This window comes from Saccopteryx bilineata, chromosome 7 (assembly GCF_036850765.1).
Source record: "Saccopteryx bilineata isolate mSacBil1 chromosome 7, mSacBil1_pri_phased_curated, whole genome shotgun sequence".
Taxonomy (NCBI): Eukaryota; Metazoa; Chordata; class Mammalia; order Chiroptera; family Emballonuridae; genus Saccopteryx; species Saccopteryx bilineata.
In genome coordinates, this window is record NC_089496.1 from 15,280,942 (window position 1) to 15,299,443 (window position 18,502).

Genomic DNA, 18,502 nt, shown 5'->3' on the forward strand with positions numbered 1-18,502 from the left:
ATTTATTTTTTTCAATAAACACCCATCACATGTGCCCAAGTGCTGAGATACAGAGGGGAACAGATGGGCTTCCTTCCCTCAAGGAACTAGTGAGTGAGGATGTTCCTCCACAATCTGACCTCCACTGCCTTTCATCTGAAACTCACCACACACTATAGCCAATTATATTCATGGTTTCTTTTATATACCCAACACCTCCTCATGTCTGCTTTGTGACTTAACTCATTTCTTCAAATAGAACGTCTTCCTCTCCCATTACAGCACATCCAATCCTCATCATTCCTGAGTGCCCACTCAAATGCAAGCCCTCCCACAAATCCTCCCCTAATCATCCCAGCTACAAGTACACTCTCTTACCAACCCGATGATCCAAAGCAGCTACAAATGTGAGAAAGAGGGTAAAAATCAACAATCTGCCTATGGCGGAAAATCTAATCAAAGATGGTTCAGTAGCCTGGCCTGTGGTGGCTCAGTGGATAGAGCACTGACCTGGAGCACCGAGGTCACTGGTTCAAGGCCCTGGGCTTGCCTGGTCAAGGCACATATGGGAGTTGATGCTTCCTGGTCCTCCTCCCTTCTCTGTCTCTCACTTTCTCTGTCTCTCTAAAATGAATCAAGTCTTAAAAAATATTTTTAAAAAAGAGTTTAAAAAATAAGAAAAGAGATGGCTCAGTGAGAAAAACTATGAGAAAATATTTCCATCCCAAGCAAATGGATTTTTTTTAAAAATTTCCCTTCCAAGCTCTGGCACTGCGTGAAGATGTCAATAGACAAAGACAAAGACGAGAACTGAAGAAATGACCCAGAATATGGCACGCCGAGACCAAAGGGAATGAAGAATGAGAACGGCTTAACTAAGGAAGTGAGAAGACCTGCCTGAAGTCTGATCAGTGTCTCAGGAAGACATGTGAGAGAAAAGTGAGAAGAAGCAGTATGTGAAAGTTGATGTCTTAGGATTTATCAGAACTAAATAAAAGCACCATTATTCAAATTCAAGAAGCAAAACTCATTTCAAGTAAAAAAAACTTCAATCCCAGGCACACCACAGTGAAGCTGTAAAAATGATAAAGGAAAAGGAGAAACTTGAGAAAACATAGCTAAAGAAACATAAAAAGACTATGTTTTTAAGCAGGAACAGTAAAACAAGAAGACTGTCTTCAAAATCCCAAAAAAAACCTATGAATTTAGAAGTATACACTGAGCAAAACTTTTTATTAAGAATAAGAGTAAGAAACAAAAGTCATAGCTTCTACAGTACAAACTTGATAGTTCAAACTTCTCCACTTTCTCCCAGCAGAAGCAGCAGGGGTTTAGATGTACAACATGGAACAAAAATGCTCCTTTCCATTTTTCTTGTCAACAGCCCCACCTTCAAAGGTACTCAGTGCCTCAAATTCCTAAGCTTGTCCAGATTCCTCGGCTCAAACCAGCTTGCATTGGGATTAGGCTTCAGCCTCTTTGGTCTGCTTAGTCACCAGTCTATCTATCTACCATGCACTTCCAAAGTCTGTGGGTCTCTCCTCTGCTTAATCCTCGTACATTTACCTTTTTAATGTCTTCAGTGTCATTTTTGTGGGTGTTTAAAAGGGTAAGAGGAATATCTGCTATGTTGAATTTAAAATTCCAGGGAGATCTTTTTCATCTTTTAATTCACTAAAATAAACTTGTCAACTTACTTGTGTTTCTAATACCAGCTCCCTTGAATGTGGCTTCAATTACTGTATTCAACATAACACTAGTACAATTTTATAACGGTACCATAGCAATACAAATAACTTCCTATATTCAAATGACTAATAAAAACATCCACTTTCCACAGTATATTAAATTCATGAGTTTTTTCCCTTTGGAGAAATTAAAATGCAAATACCTTTTCATGTTTCTTTAGAAAATTGGTTTTCTTGATTTTCCCATGATGCTACAAGTAAGAAAAACAATTTTTAAAATTAAAAAAAAGATTAATTCCACAATAACAAAAAACATAATTTGTTTAAAACATGGCACAGATAATACTAATTTATGTATCTTACGTATTTTTATTTTGTTATACTTATCACCTAAAATATCACATTTTAGCCTGATTTGATTTAGATTTCGATTGTATAGATTACTTTGATATGTACAGAAAAAGATTTTTTTTTTTCCATTTTTCTGAAGCTGGAAACAGGGAGAGACAGTCGGACAGACTCCCGCATGCGCCCAACCGGGATCCACCCGGCACGCCCACCATGGGGCAACGCTCTGCCCACCACGGGCGTCGCCATGTTGCAACCAGAGCCACTCTAGCGCCTGGGGCAGAGGCCACAGAGCCATCCCCAGCGCCCGGGCCATCTTTGCTCCAATGGAGCCTTGGCTGCGGGAGGGGAAGAGAGAGACAGAGAGGAAAGCGTGGCGGAGGAGTGGAGAAGCAAATGGGCGCTTCTCCTGTGTGCCCTGGCCAGGAATCGAACCCGGGTCCTCCGCACGCTAGGCCAACGCTCTACCGCTGAGCCAACCAGCCAGGGCCTGTACAGAAGAAGATTTTAATATGAAACAGTGATACTTCCTAAAAGAACTTATTATATTGATTTATTATAGCATATTTATTTTTATAAAAACAAAAATTATAAAGATAAAAGAGTGGACAGGCTGTCAATTCATATTAAAACAAACAAACAAAACCTTGATTGAGAATATTTAGTTAAGCACCTGGGATTCAATAATAAGAAAAGCAGAGCTGGGCCTTGCCCTCATGAGATGAAAGACTAGTGGGAAGGATAGGCAAAAAAATGAATAAAAAACTTATTACAAATACATTTAATAATAAATACAACTGCGTATTTTTTTTTCAAAAACAACTCTACAATGAGATGTCTTCTGCTAATGTATCATACATGCAGACGAGGCTCCCGCTTGCTAGATAATGATGTATGGAGCGCACGACACACAGCAGAAACCTGAGAACAGTGAAGTTACCATCCTTAAGATTATTCCCATCTCTCACACTTTAAACAAAACCTTAAGCCTTTTTAAAATCTAAGTGCACCTGAACTCTTCTGTGAACTATCCATCGTCCCATTCAGGCTGCGATCTTAATTTAAAGCCTTCAGAGAATGAGTCCTGAACACATATAAATATTCAGTGATCTCTTATTCTAACCTCTGCCTTGTAGGATTTACAGGTATTAAGAAATTTCAAACTATTCATGGGATATTCAGAAATAAAGTGAAAAGAAGCAATTATTACCTTAAGGAAGAACCTCTTGTCAGTTCTTGCTGGATTATATGAAGCAAGGTATGCAGCAATGAGAATAAACTTAGAGTAATATGGAAGTTCCACATGAGTATACGTTGAGAGACCTACAAAACAAACAACTTTTATGAAGGTATTTAACAGGCTATCGTTAGATTTTAAGTGTCTTTTATCTTTTCTCATTTATCTTTTGACTTCCAGATGGTATTATCCAGTCAAAATGACCCATTCCTTGAACTTTAAGTGTCATGATAATGATGCGATGGTAGTGAACTATTATTGATACGTATTACTCATTCCATTATTTTTGTTTAGATTCTCCTATTCTGAAGCCTAAATCATACCCAGCCTGCTTTTTAAGCTATACTCTCCATTAAACCTTCCCTGGTGCTCCCTACACACCAAAAGACAAAAATCTGTCTCTACTATAAATTCATACTTTGTGTTTTTCACTTATGGTCCCTGTAGCTTTATACCTATATATTAACATTTAATTATACCGAAGTTATATTTCTTACTAAGCTATTCTGTTCACTGAAAAAGCCGTGTCTGGCCCTGGCCGGTTGGCTCAGTGGTAGAGCGTCAACCTGATGTGTGGAAGTCCGGGTTTGATTCCCAGGCCAGGGCACACAGGAGAATCGCCCATCTGCTTCTCCACCCCTCCCCCTCTCCTTTCTCTGTTTCTCTCTTTCACTCTCACAGCCAAGGCTCCATTGGAGCAGAGTTGGCCAGGGAGCTGAGGATGGCTCCACGGCCTTCGCCTCAGGTGCTAGAATGGTTCCAGTTGCAACAGAGCAACACTGCAAATGGGCCGATCATTGCCCCCTGGTGGGCACGCCAGGTGGATCCTGGTCGGGCGCATGTGGGAATCTGTCTCTCTGCCTCCTCACTTCTCACTTCAGAAAAATACAAAAAAATAAAATAAAATAAAAGCCATGTCTAATATTTTTTGTGTCCCTACACTGCCTTTCACAAAGGAAATAATTGAATTAATGAATATATTTTTATATTTAAAAAAAATGGGTCACTCAAGCAGCACTGATTTTTAAAAGGGAAGAAGGAATCTGATATTTATTGAACATACTGTATGTGTCAGACACTGCTGGGTACTTTAGTTAATCTCTGAATCTTTGCAGTAACTTAAGGCTAGATAATCTTCCCTGACCAGGCAGTGGTGCAATGGATAGAGTGTTGGCCTGGAATGCTGAGGACCCAGGATGGAAACCCCGAGGTTGCTGGCTTGAGCACGGGCTCATCAGCTTGAGCATGGGGTCACTGGTTTAAGCCCAGATGGCCTGAGCAAGGGGTTACTCATTCTGCTGTAGTCCCCTGGTCAAGGCACATATGAAAAAGCAATCAATGAACAATTATGACATCACAACAAAGAACTGATGCTTCTCATCTCTTTCCCTTCCTATCTGTCTATCCCTGTCTGTCCTTCACCCCTCACTAAAAAAAAAAACAAAAAAAACAAAAAACCTCAACTGAATTGGGCTCAAGAGCACATAGGTAGGGAGCAGTACAGACCAATTATCGCAGATTTTCTAACTCCAGCATCTATTTCTTTCCATTAAAACACACAACTAAAAATCACTTGCACAGTTTCTGGAGCACTGAGAAACCAAAACAGACAAAACAGAACCTCAGTACCACCTCATCTCATACCAGCTCCCCAACCACAAGCCACTAATCTATTTTTTTAATAAAAATATTTTAGATATTCACTTATTTTTTTTTTAAGTAAAGGCTACTGGAATATATCCAAAGTAACAGTTGCTTTAAAAAGCATTAAAGCTTTTAAAACATAACCAATTGACATGTATCCCACAAACGGGGTTAACATAAAACTGAATTCCATAAAACTGTATGAAATACCTACATACATACAAAGATGAAATTATGTCATGTAACTGTTCTAACAAAAGCATTTAACAAAACATAAACTGTTTAATTTTTGCCTTGATATAAACAAATATTCAGAAAATTGGGACACAAACTTTAATTCCTCCTATTAAATTGGAGCTTCACTTAAAGGAAAATCAATTAAAATATCATTGTAGCTTATAAAGTAAATTTACTTTCATAACACTACTGACTGGTGTTCTCTGTAGTATTAACTTTAGTATCTTGATTATTAGTAATAAACAGTGTCTCTGGTCACTGTCTCAATACTTCCTTGATACCTTCTAGTTGTCCTGGATCTGTGTCATCTTTCTGTAGCTTTTCCCACTGTGAACTGAAAGAAAATGGAAAAGCAGGAATGGGTTGAAAATATACTAAATCAATATACCAGACTTGGAATAGAGTCTTAGGAAAAAAAATTTGTTTACAAAATCGATTCAATTTTCCTATAAACAAGACAATATACACATGCAATATATATTTGTACCTCTACAAAGTCATATAGTGTATATTGGAACATAAATTTTTATATTAATACCCAGATGCTAACATTTTTTTGAAAATTTTTTCTTTAATTATAATTGTAAAGCTATCAAAAAGTAGCAACAAATAAGTCTCAATTGACATTCAGAAACACTCCCAAAGTTCAAGTTACCACACATTAGATAACACTGTTATACACTATTTCCAAACTCAGTAACAATCTCTTAAAATAAGTATCATTGTATCAGAGAACTGAGGCCTACAAGTTAAGTGGCCCAAGGACTGTCAGTGCTGGAGCTAAGAGTGGAATCTTTGTAGATGTCTGCAGAGTTCATGCTATTCCCACTTCCCACTCTGATATTACATGCAATTAAAGCTATTTAACAGCCTAAAATATTCAAAGACTATGAAGTGATTATCGTGCCATATCAAATTCATAAGGAAACACTACCATAGTGTAGTGAAAAGACTGCCCTGGCAGACCAAAGTTTTAGCTGTATGACCTTGAACAAATCAAAACCTTCTCATCAAAAACTAAGGCAATTACCATATTTTTCGCTCCATAAGATGCACTTTCCCGTCCCCAAAAGTGGAGCAGAAAATGCCCGGGCATCTTATGGAGCGAAAAATAACGGTACTTCACTAAATACTTTAACACACCATTTGGTTCAGAATATTTTTTTTTCTTATTTTCCTCCTTAAAACCCTAGATGTGTCTTATGGTCAGGTGAGTCTTATGGAGCAAAAAATATGGTAGACACAATGATCTGTTAAGGACCCTCTCCAACTCTAAAACTCATACAAGGCTCTTAAAATGTTATCTAAAAGTAAATGCTAGATCAGAACAATTAAGTATACTAAATCATACTATATTTTTTCAAATCTTCAAACAGTTGAAAATTTTAGGAAAACAGCAAACGGGAACTAGTAACCTATGTGAAGAACAAACCTAATCTAACACACTGACTTCCAAAACAGATCATTTCTTCCACATTACAGTTGATCGTGCTTTATAGATCAGAAAGCATTCTCATATTCCTTACTTTTCATAAATAAAAATAAAATTTGATCAGTCACAATATTATAACTTAGACTTGAAAAGGTTTAAACTGGTGATTTTCTTATATAGTAATTATTTATTTATTTATTTATTTTGGTGCTGACCCATTTAATGTTATTTAAACTCTCCAAGAACAACCAGGGAAAAACTGACCATCTTTCATGGGAAAAGAGGAGACCGTAACATTTATGAACTGCCTTTTATGAACCCAGGTCTTAACATATCCCACTTAATTCTCATAAATTTATGAGATAAACTACCATTTCTTTTCCTTTTTACAAACAGCAAAACTTACAGAGAGGTTAACTAATTTGACAAAAGTTACAAAGCCTATAGGTAATAGAACCAGCATTTCAATTGAGTAAAAAAGTCCATCCATGTTCTAAATAAACAAGAACTACCAATTTCCAGAGGTGAGTCAGTCACAGTAGTTGTATTAATTGAGATAGAATAGGCTAGAATTTTAAAGTGAATCAGGAAACCAGGTTGAAGTCTTTACTCATAATTGTCCAAACTGCTATAAAAGCTATATAAAACCAACATACATTCCAACAACAGCTTGTTGAATTAGGAGCTAGCATTCTACAACTTTATTCTTTTTCTTTATTCCGCTTATTCCAAGTACTTAATCTCAATTAGGAAATATGAAATATCTGGTTATTATTTTTAATTTAGTAAAATTTAATTTAAATGTGTAAAGGCAGTCATGAATATTGGGGGGGATGGACAAGTAATTTAACTCGAAGCAATGTGAACACTGGCAAATAGATCAGTAGGTATAACCAGTTTTAGAATGTCATTTCTCTACTATACTATTAGAAAGTCTCCTTGTCCTTTATGCCACATTGAAAGAAAAAAGGGGACTAAGGACACTACATATATGACTAGAAAGGTAACCAGTTGGAATAAAAATGTAAACTGTCTTACCAAAATTTTTTTCCAAAAAAGACAAAATAACCACATGTAGAAATTCATCAAATTAATATTACAAAATTAATAAAACATATACATTTCACATCAATAAATACAAATGGGTATAATTCACCCATTAAAGGTTTTCAGAATGTTTCAGTGAGTGAGGTAGGAGGTCCAATTAGCAATCCTTATTTCTGTGCCCTACATCTTTTTGTGAAGAAAACATATTACACATTACAGATTAATTGAAAAGGGGGTTCACCTGAGAGGGGGGCAGCAAAATGGCAATGGAGTAGGCAGATGTTCCAACTTCCATCTCCCAGAACCAAAGTGGATTACAACTTAATTTTATGAACAGTCATCTGGAAAAACCAACTCTGGGCTAAACCAAGAGGAATTTATAACCAAAGATCACCGAAGAAGCCACACTTAGACTAGTAGGAAAGCGGAAATGCAGAGAGGGCTGCCCAGCTCCCTGGAGCGAACGGTGGCCCAGACGGACTTGTGTGGTGGTGGGGTTTTACTTGAGAAGGGAGGGTTCTTGGCCCCAGGAACGGAGAGCCCCAACCTGTTGCCCCAGAGCCTAGAAGAGGCATATGGACAGCATTTAGCTGCAAAATGAGTTAGGATACCATTTGAGAGAAAGAGACAGATTTCTCGGACCCAGGATTCGTCTTAAAGGGACCGCGCAGAAAACTTCTTTCACAACCACTCACCCGGGGCTCCAGGGGATGAAGAGAGATGAGAGGATTAGAGTAGCAGGAAGAGAGTGTAATCTAGGAGGCACAGAGAGAAATACTTTCAGGGACAGCCAACCTAACCCCTGGGCTGAGTCACTCCCCAAATCTAAAGTGAATATTTTTCCTGGAACCAGCAATACCAGCAAAGGGAAGCAGGTCACCAGCCAAATGGAAGCTCTCCTGCTACAGTCAAAGCAGAGTTGCTTAGAAGCAGGGAGCTATCAGGGATACAGTATTGAGTGCTGAGGTGTGAGCTACAACGCCCCCCGAGTGCTCACCAGAGGGCGGGAGACAGTGGCGGTGGGATGCTGGAGCACAGACCCTGTGCACGGGCAGAAACTGGGAGCCGGCGGCGTCTGCGGCCCAGGTGTGTGATTGCAGCCCTGCCAGCGGGGGCCGAGTGGAAGCTGGGGAACCTACCCCAGCTTGCAGCCTGGGCCATGCCAAAGCAGCCCTGCCCGCAGGGGGCAAGGCGGGGGCCTGTGGCCGGCCAAGGTTTGCAGCTCAGATATGTGAACACAATCCCACCCATGGGGGCAGGGTGGAGGCTGGGGAGGAGGCCGGGGCCCAGTCAAGGTTCGCAGCCCAAATATAGGAAAGCAGTCCCGCCCACAGGGGTGGGGCAGAAGCCAGGTACCGGCCCAGGCTTGAGGCCCGAGTGCAAAAAGTAGTCCCACCGGAGGTGGCCGGGCAGAGGCCAGCCACAGCTTGCAGAACAGGCACGCGTGCACAGTCCCACCCCTGGAGGTGAGGCGGCGGCCGCAGTAACCTCAATGGCAGGTGGGTGTCGGCTACATCCCTGCCTGACCGCCCGAGGCAGCATCAGTGGTGGCGGCGGGCCTGCGAACAGACTGCACCTTGGGAACACAGAGGCCACAACCATTGGATTCCTGTGGCCACACCCTTCTAAGGGCTGAAAAGAAAGAAAAATATAAAATAAAATAAAAAAGGTTGGATAGAAGGACTCCTGAGGCTAAGGGACAAGCCATATCCAATATCTTACCTAACCCCTGATTTGTAGTACTGAGCCCAACAAGTAGCCACCAATGAGAGGCAGCAGAAAGCGGATCTCAGGGGAATCTGAACATTTAAACAAACATCCTCCAGGCCAAAAGTAGATAAAAGCCAGCCTAAATTGATATTAACAACAGTACCTGGGCTCAGCAGAGGCAGCCACATGATCTGGATTGCCTGTTGCTACAAAAAATTAGATGAAGGGCCAGTCATAGGCAGCGACCCCCACTGGTCTGCACCAGGCTCCGGCCAAGAAGGTGCACGGAGGGCACATCCAGATGACAGATACAAGAGCATCAGTTCAGGACCTAACAACCCTTTTTAGAGTGACATCTTAAGGAAAGGCTCCTCACACCTGACCAAGTTAAGATACAGAAAACGGAAAAGCAGCTCTACTAGTTAAGGAGACCACAACTCGAACAAGCTTGCTAAACACAAACAGAAAAAATGGGAAGACAGAGAAATGTAATCCATATGAATCAAAAAAAAAAAAAAAAATCACAGAAAACTATCTGGATGAAATGGAAGTAATCAAATTACCAGATGCAGAGTTTAAAATAGTAATTGTTAGGATGCTTAAGGATCTCAAAGCGACAATGGATGGACTTAATGAGCATCTAAATAAAGAAACTGTAAGCATCAAAAAGGACACTGAAACTATAAAAAAGAATGAGACAGAAATGACAAACACAGTATCAGACATGACGACTACACTAGAAGGATTGAAAAGCAGGCTGGATGAAGCAGGGGATTGAATCAGCACCTTAGAGAACAACATAAGCGAAAGCATGAAAGCAGAACAGCAAAAAGAAAAGAGGGTCACAAAGTCTGAGGAAACTCTAAGACAGCTCTGTGACAACATGAAGAGATACAGCATCCATATAATAGGGGTTCCTGAAGAAGAGAAAGAACAAGGAATACAGAACCTGATTGAAGTAAGTATAGCTGAAAATTTCCCTAAATTGATGCAGAAAACTCATACAGGCTCAAGAAGCAGAGAGAACCCCATTAAAAAAGAACCCAAAGAGACCCACACCAAGACACATCATAATCAAAATACCAAAGCTAAGAGATAAAGAAAGAACACTAAAAGCTCCAAGAGAAACACAGTCAATCACCTACAAATGAGCCCCCATAAGGATAACATTTGACTTTTCAACAGAAACAATTGAGGCCAGAAGGGAATGGCAAGAAATATTCAAAGTAATGCAGAACAAGAACCTACAACCAAGACTCTTTTATCCAGCAAGACTATTGTTTAAAAGTGAAGGAGAAATAAAAAGCTTCCCAGAAAAAAAACACAAAAAAAACCACAAGGAAGTCATCACAACCAAACCAATGTTAGAAGAAATGTTAAGGGGCCTGATGTAAACAGAACAAAGCGGGAAAAATATCTAGTAAAAGAGGAATGTAGATTTTTTTTAAAAATGGCAATAAACAACTATATATCAATAATAACCTTAAATGTAAATGGGTTAAATGCTTCAATCAAAAGACACCGGATAGCTGAATGGATAAGAAAATAGGACCTGCACATATGCTATCTACAAGAGACACACCTCAAAACAAAAGATAAACATAGACTGAAAGTAAAAGAATGGTAAAAATATTTCACACAAGTACAAATGCAAAAAAAAAGTTGGGGTAGCAATACTTAAATCGGACAAAATAGACTTTAAAACAATGACTACAGTAAGGGATAAGGAAGGTCACCCCATAATTAAAAAGGGAGCTATCCAACAGGAAGAGATAACCATTATAAATATCTATGCACCCAATATAGGAGCACCTAAATATATAAAACAGAGTTTGATGGACATAAAGGGCAAGATCAACAGCAATACTATAATAGTAGGGGATTTCAATACCCCACTAACAGCACTGGATAGATCTTCAAGAAAGAAAATTAACAAAGAAGAGCAGAATTAAGGGGCACACTAGTCAACTGGATTTAATAGATATTTTCAGAACATTTCACCCTAAAGCAGCAGAATATACAGTCTTTTCAAGTGCTCGTGGTACATTCTCTAGGATAGTCCACATGTTAGGGCACAAAAATGGTCTCAACAAATTTAAGAAGATTGAAATCATATCGAGCACTTTCTCTGGTCACAATGGCATGAAACTAGAAATCAACCACAACAGAACAACTGAAAAACACTCAAACACTTGGAAACTACATAGCATGTTATTAAATAACGAATGGGTTAACAATGAGATCAAAGAAGAAATAAAAAAACTCCTAGAAACAAATGATAATGAGCATACATCAACTCAAAATTTATGGGACACAGCAAAAGCAGTCCTGAGAGGGAAGTTCATAACATTACAGGCATTCCTTAAGAAGCTAGAAAAAGCTCAAATAAACAACTATAAAAAGCTCAAATAAACAACCCTGCAACTAAAAGAACTAGAAAAAAAACAGCAAGTAAAGCCCAGAGGAAGTAGAATGAAGGAAATAATAAAAATCAGAGTGGAAATAAATGACACAGAGGCTAAAAAAACAATACAGAAGATCAATGAAACCAAGAGCTGGGTCTTTGAAAAGGTAAACAAGATAGATGAACCTTTAACCAGACTCACCAAGAAAAAAGAGAGAAGACTCAAATAAATAAAATTAGAAATGAGAGTGGAGAAGTAACAACTGACTCAGCAGAAATACAAAGGATTGTAAAAAAAATACTATGATGAACTGTATGTCAAAAAATTAGACAACCTAGGTGAAATGAACAAATTCCTTGAAAAATACAATCTCTCAAAAATCAATCTGGAAGAATCAGAAAACCTAAAACTCCCAACAAAGGGCCTGGGGCCTGATGGCTTCACTGACAAATTCTATCAAACATTCAAAAAAGAACTAACTCTTATCCTTCTCAAGCTATTTCAAAAAATTCAAGAGGAAGGAAGACTTCCAAGCTCCTTTGAAGAGTCGAGAATAATTCTGATTCCAAAACCAGGCAAAGACAACACAAAGAAAGAAAACTACAAATATTGATCGACTTACGACCTATGCAACTTACGACCATTCGACTTGACGACTCCAATTGCTAGCCACGACTGCTCCGCGTCTGGCAGTGCAAGCGTTGCCCAGCTGGGTATACAACAGTGTGGACCAGCTTCCGGCAGCACTACCATCTCCGCGTGCACCATTTCAACTGTTATCACAGACTTGGTACAGCAATTTGTGTTTTGTGTCTTGGATATTTTTCATCAAACCCCTCCCAAGATGTCTACCAAGAGGAAATTGTCTTTGCAAATATTAAACCAGTTGTACTGGTAATGCAGTGTTTTACTTAAACCTAAAGAATGTAAAAATAAGAAACAAAATGGTGTAGAGATGATACAAATGGCATAAAATAAATAAAGAAAATTATGATATATAACAATAATGAAAAAATTATTATAAAATATGACTTAAAGATTTTTTTTTTTTTTTTGTATTTTTCTGAAGCTGGAAACGGGGAGAGACAGTCAGACAGACTCCCGCATGTGCCCGACCGGATCCACCCGGCACGCCCACCAGGGGCAACGCTCTGCCCACCAGGGGGCGATGCTCTGCTGCAACCAGAGCCACTCTAGCGCCTGGGGCAGAGGCCAAGGAGCCATCCCCAGCGCCCGGGCCATCTTTGCTCCAATGGAGCCTTGACTGCGGGAGGGGAAGAGAGAGACAGAGAGGAAGGAGTGGGGGTGGAGAAGCAAATGGGCGCTTCTCCTATGTGCCCTGGCCGGGAATCGAACCCGGGTCCCCCGCACACCGGGCCAACGCTCTACCGCTGAGCCAACCGGCCAGGGCCATGACTTAAAGATTTTTATAACATCATTTCACAGTACTGAACATATAGCCTACTCAACTTACGACCAAGTCATGTTACAACCAGTCTGTCAGAACCAATTGTGGTCGTAAGTCGAGCACTAGCTGTATAGACCATATTCCTGATGAACTTAGATGCTAAAATCCTCAACAAAATATTAGCAAACCAGATCCAGAATACATGAAAAAAATCATACATCACTATCAAGTGAGATTTATTCTGGGGAGGCAAGGCTGGTACAATATTTGCAAATCAATCAATGTGTTTCATCACATAAACAAAAGGAAGGACAAAAATCACATGATATCAATAGATGCAGAAGAAGCATTTGATAAAATCCAGCACCCATTCATGATCAAAACTCTCAGCAAAGTGGGAATACAGGGACCATACCTCAACATAATAAAGTCCATCTATGACAGACCAACAGCCAACATCATACTCAATGGACAAAAGTTAAAAGCAATCCCCTTAAGATCAGGAACAAGGCATGGGTACCCCTTTCACCATTCTTAGTTCTGAAGTCCTAGCTACAGCAATCAGACAAGAAGAAATAAAAGGCATCCAAATTGGAAAAGAAGTAAAACTATCATTATTTGCTGATGATATATGATACTGTACACAGAAAACCCTAAAGTCTCAGTCAAAAAACTACTGGACCTGATAAAATGAATTCAGCAAGGTGGCAGGATATAAAATACTCAGAAATCACAGGCATTTTTACACACCAAAAATGATCTGTCTAAAAGACAAATTAAGAAAAACAATTCCCTTCACTATTGCAACAACAACAAAAAATTAAGTACCTAGGAATAAATTTAACCAAGGACGTTAAAGACTTGTAATCAGAAAATTATAAAACATTGATTAAAAAAAATCTATGAAGATAAAATCAAGTGGAAGCATATACCATGTTCATGGTTAGGAAGAATAAACATCATTAAAATGTCTACATTACCCAAAGCAATTTATAAACTCAATGCAATTCCTATTAAAGTACAAATGCCATAGTTCAAACACATAGAACAAATATTGCAAAAATTCATATGGAACCAAAAAAGAAAACGAATAGCCTCGGCAACCTTGAAAAAGAAGAATAAAGTGGGTGGAATCACACTTTCTGATATCAGGTTATACTACAGGCCACTGTACTCAAAACAGCTTGGTACTGGCATAAGAACAGGCATATATATTCAATAGATCAATGGAACAGAACAGAGAACCCATAAATAAACCTGCACCTTTATGGACAATTGATATTTGACAAAGGAGGCAATAGCATATAATGTAGTAAAGACAGTCTCTTTAACAAATGGTGTCGGGAAAATTGGACAGCTACCTGCAAAAAATGAAACTAGATGTCCAACTTACACCATTCACACAAAAAAACCCTCAAAATGGATAAAAGACTTAAATGTAAGTCATGAAACCATAAGCATCTTAGAAGAAAACATAGGCAGTAAGCTCTCCGACATCTCTTGCAGCAATATATTTGCTGATTTACCTCCAGGGCAAGTGAAATAAAAGACAGGATAAACAAATGGGACTATATCAAACTAAAAAGGTTTTGTACAGCTAAAGACAAGATGAACAGAATAAAAAGACAAACCACACAATGGGAGAATATATTCGACAATACGCCTGATAAGGGGTTAATAACCAAAATTTATAAAGAACTTGTAAAACTCAACACCAGGAAGACAAACAATCCAATCCAAAAATGGGCAAAAGAATTGAATAGACACTTCTCTAAAGAGGACATACAGATGGCCAATAGACAGATGAAAAAATGTTCAACATCACTAATCATTAGAGAAAATTAAAACCACAATGAGATACCACCTCAAGCCAGTCAGAATGGCGTTCATCAACAAAACGACACAGAATAAGTGCTGGCAAGGATGGGGAGAAAAGGGAACCCTCCTGCACTGCTGGTGGGAATGCAGACTGGTGCAGCCACTGTGGAGAACAGTATGGAGATTCCTCAAAAAATTTAAAATGGAATTGCCTTTTGACCCAGCTATCCCACTTATAGGAATATATCCCAAGAACACCACATCAATGATTCAAAAGAAGAAATGCACCCCCATGTTTATGGCAGCATTGTTTACAATAGCCAAGATATGGAAACAGCCCAAGTGTCCGTCAGTGGACGAATGGATTAAAAGTTGTGGTACATATACACAATGGAATACTATGCAGCCGCGAGGAAGAAGGAAATCTTACCTTTTACAACAATATGGATGGACCTGGAAACTATTAAGTGAAATAAGCCAGGCATAGAAAGAAAAATATCGTATGATCTCACTCATTTGAGGAATCCAATGAACAATATGAACTGAGAAACAGAATAGAGACAGAGGTGGCATTAATAGATCCAGAGGGAAAGCGGACAGAGGGAAAGGGGGTGATAGGAAGGGATCAGAAAAGGGAAAGAGATTGGTGAAATTATACACACAAAACAAGTCATACAGAGCAGAAAACTAATCCTGGAAGGAAAAGGGGAGGGTATAGCAGGGTGTGGGGAAAGGGGATGTTGTGGGGAACACCACGGGGAGGGGGGATGCATTCGTGGGGCACTACAATTTATGTAAATACAATAAATTAAAATTTAAAAAACTAAATAAAATACATTAAAAAAAGTTCACCTGAAACCAATGTACTCTTATTGATTAATGTCACCCTGTTAGTTTTCTAAATAAAATTAAAAAATTAAAATTTTAAAAAAGGGTTTAAGAGCCCTTTGCATCTATAAAGACACATATGTATATATTTGAATATTTTTGAAAAATGATACAAAGTATAGACCAGAATATCTATGTGGTTAGGAAAAGAGTGAAAGGGCTAACAGACTTCTTTGAGTACATTTTTTTTAAATTTAGTTTTAACTTCTAAATTCTTTGGCACTCTTCTCTTACCTGTACATCACTGAGTTTGTTCTTTGCCCTTTCTCTCTCCCTCTTCTTTGCATTTTTTAACTTTGTAACTGTTATTCTTACCCTGTCAGAACATATAATACATATAAAGTATTCTTTCAACCTTTGATCCCATCTTTTAGTTTGAGCTAAAATTAAATTAGTGATCCTTATAAATCCTTTTGGTAGTTTCCGCAGTCAACTCTGTTGCACCAATGTTGTCATCAGAAGACGCTTCAGAAGAGGTTTATGAGCACAGTGTTCCCTGAGTTCTTCCATGTTTAAAACTGTTTTTCTATAGCCCTGATACTTGAATGACAGATTGGCTGAATATAAAACACCTTGCCTGACACCTCCTCTCTCCTTGAGTTCCTTGAAAAAGTTGTTCCACTTGTCTTTATTAGATTCAGTTTCCTTTCTAAGTGACTTATCATTCTGCCTGGAAACTCAGAGACAGTATTTACTTTAATCCTAATTTTTAATGTGAAGAGTATAAGAAAGTCTCTGCAATAGGCTAAATAATGGTCCCTAAAGATGTCCATGTTCCAATCCCTGCAACCTGCGAATGTTACTTTGTGCAGTAAAAGGATCTGGAGGTCGGAGAGTTATTCTGGATTATCTGGGTAGCCCAATATAATCACAGGATTTTTCTAAGAAAGACAGGTGGTCAGAAGAAAAAAGGATACATTGCTAGCTTTGAAGACTGCAGGTAGACTCTAGATGCTGGAAGAAGAACAGATTTTTCCCCAAACCCTCCAGAATGAATACAGTCCTTAGCACCTGTTTTAGACTTCTGATATCCAGAAAGGTAAAATAAATAATGTGCCTGGTTTTAAGCTACTTATTTGTGGTAATTTGTTACAGAGCAATAGCCTAGGATAGTGTCAGAACTGACTACTGTGGGTCCTTTTAATATGGAGAACCAAGTCTTTTTAACTTGAAAGTTTTCGTAAGAGTATAGTTTCAGAACTTAATTCATATCTTTTGTTTCTTCAAAAACTCCAGTTATACATATGTATATTGAATCTTCTTTGCCTGTCACATTTATTATATACTGTTTGGCTATTTTTATCTTTATTCAGTTTTGTTCTCTTGGGTTTCATTCCTCTCCTCAATATCCTTTATTATATTCTCAGCTGAATTCACTCTCCTTGGAAATTTTAAAATTTCATTTTCATTTCTGAGGCAACTAATTTTGTTTGAATTTGATTTCTGAGTTTGGTTAAATTTTGTTTTCCAACCTCTTCTTCTTTGGTCACTTATACTAAATTGCTTAATTCCTAATTTAAGGTATACTTTTCATATCTGAAAGTGCTGGTTTAAAATTTTTGAACCAGGCTGAAATATTGTGCTACAACTTCCTCTCCTTTGTTTTGGGCGGGAAGGTGGCAATCTCATTAGCTAAAATGTTTTTACTCCCATATTCTGTTTCTTCTTATAATAACCTTTCCATGGCTTTTCTATTTTGTTTTCTCTTTGAAATGTCTAAGGTTTGCCTGGATCAGAAAACAGATGATTCTATGAACGCAGGTGTGAGGGTAGGGTTTTGGATGACTCAGATTTCTTTATTCTAAAGTACTTTTTTTCTTTTAGAATAATGAAGTGCAATCTCTTTAATATAGGTGTAATGCCATTTTAACTGACAGAAATGGACTTATCTCCTGATTTTATCACTATCATCTTGTTTGACATTAACGGGGATAGGGACTGGGGAGGATATCACCTTAATTTCTACCGCTTGCTCTGTCTTCACTACCAAGCTTCCATGACCTTCCACATCACCTCCCGGTCTCCTCTCAGAAATAGTACTCTCCCAGACTGCCAGGCTAATTCTTGTCCTACAGTCCTAAGACACTTCCTTCTGATTTTCCAGTACCTACAACTCTAACCTTAGGGTCTCAGACTTGTTCTTAATATCCTTCTCATTAGAGTTAGACTTTCTAAACGTGATTTCATCTGTATTTCACCACTACTAGTCAACACTGTCCCATGCCCCACTGTCCTCTCCTCTTTTCCACAGCCTTTATTTAACTTTTCATTTCTGTGAGTTTCAGCGCTGGCTCTGCAGACTTTGGTTATTCCACTATTTACATATAACTTGAAGTTTGTAGTCACCTCATAGACTCCTAGTTGTGCTTCAGGAAAGGGTTATAAGTAGTTTTATATAATTTCTTATTGACCTTGTGGAGAGAACTAGATTTAGGTGGTCACCATTGTCCTACGGGAAATTATAAGTATTTCATTCATTTCATTTATCATTTCATTTATCATCTCATCTCATCTCATTTCAGTGAAAGGAGGGGAGGCAAAGACAGATTCTGCATGCGCCCCAACCAGGATCCACCCAGCAAGCACACTAGGGGGCGAAGCTCTGCCCATCTGGGGCCCTTGTTTCCACTGCAACCAGAGCCATTTTAGCTCCTGAGGCAG

General features: G+C 38.6%; 1 protein-coding gene across 1 annotated transcript in view; it reads right to left on the minus strand.

The window, feature by feature from the left end:
- ORC5 (origin recognition complex subunit 5) overlaps window positions 1–18,502 on the minus strand; it is a 109,699-nt gene that overhangs the window by 48,539 nt on the left and 42,658 nt on the right. The window contains exons 9-11 of the mRNA XM_066239918.1: window positions 5,415–5,467; window positions 3,226–3,338; window positions 1,871–1,918 (exon numbers count right to left, since the gene is read on the minus strand). Coding sequence (XP_066096015.1) covers window positions 1,871–1,918; window positions 3,226–3,338; window positions 5,415–5,467 — 214 coding nt within the window. The remainder of the gene's footprint in view (window positions 1–1,870; window positions 1,919–3,225; window positions 3,339–5,414; window positions 5,468–18,502) is intronic.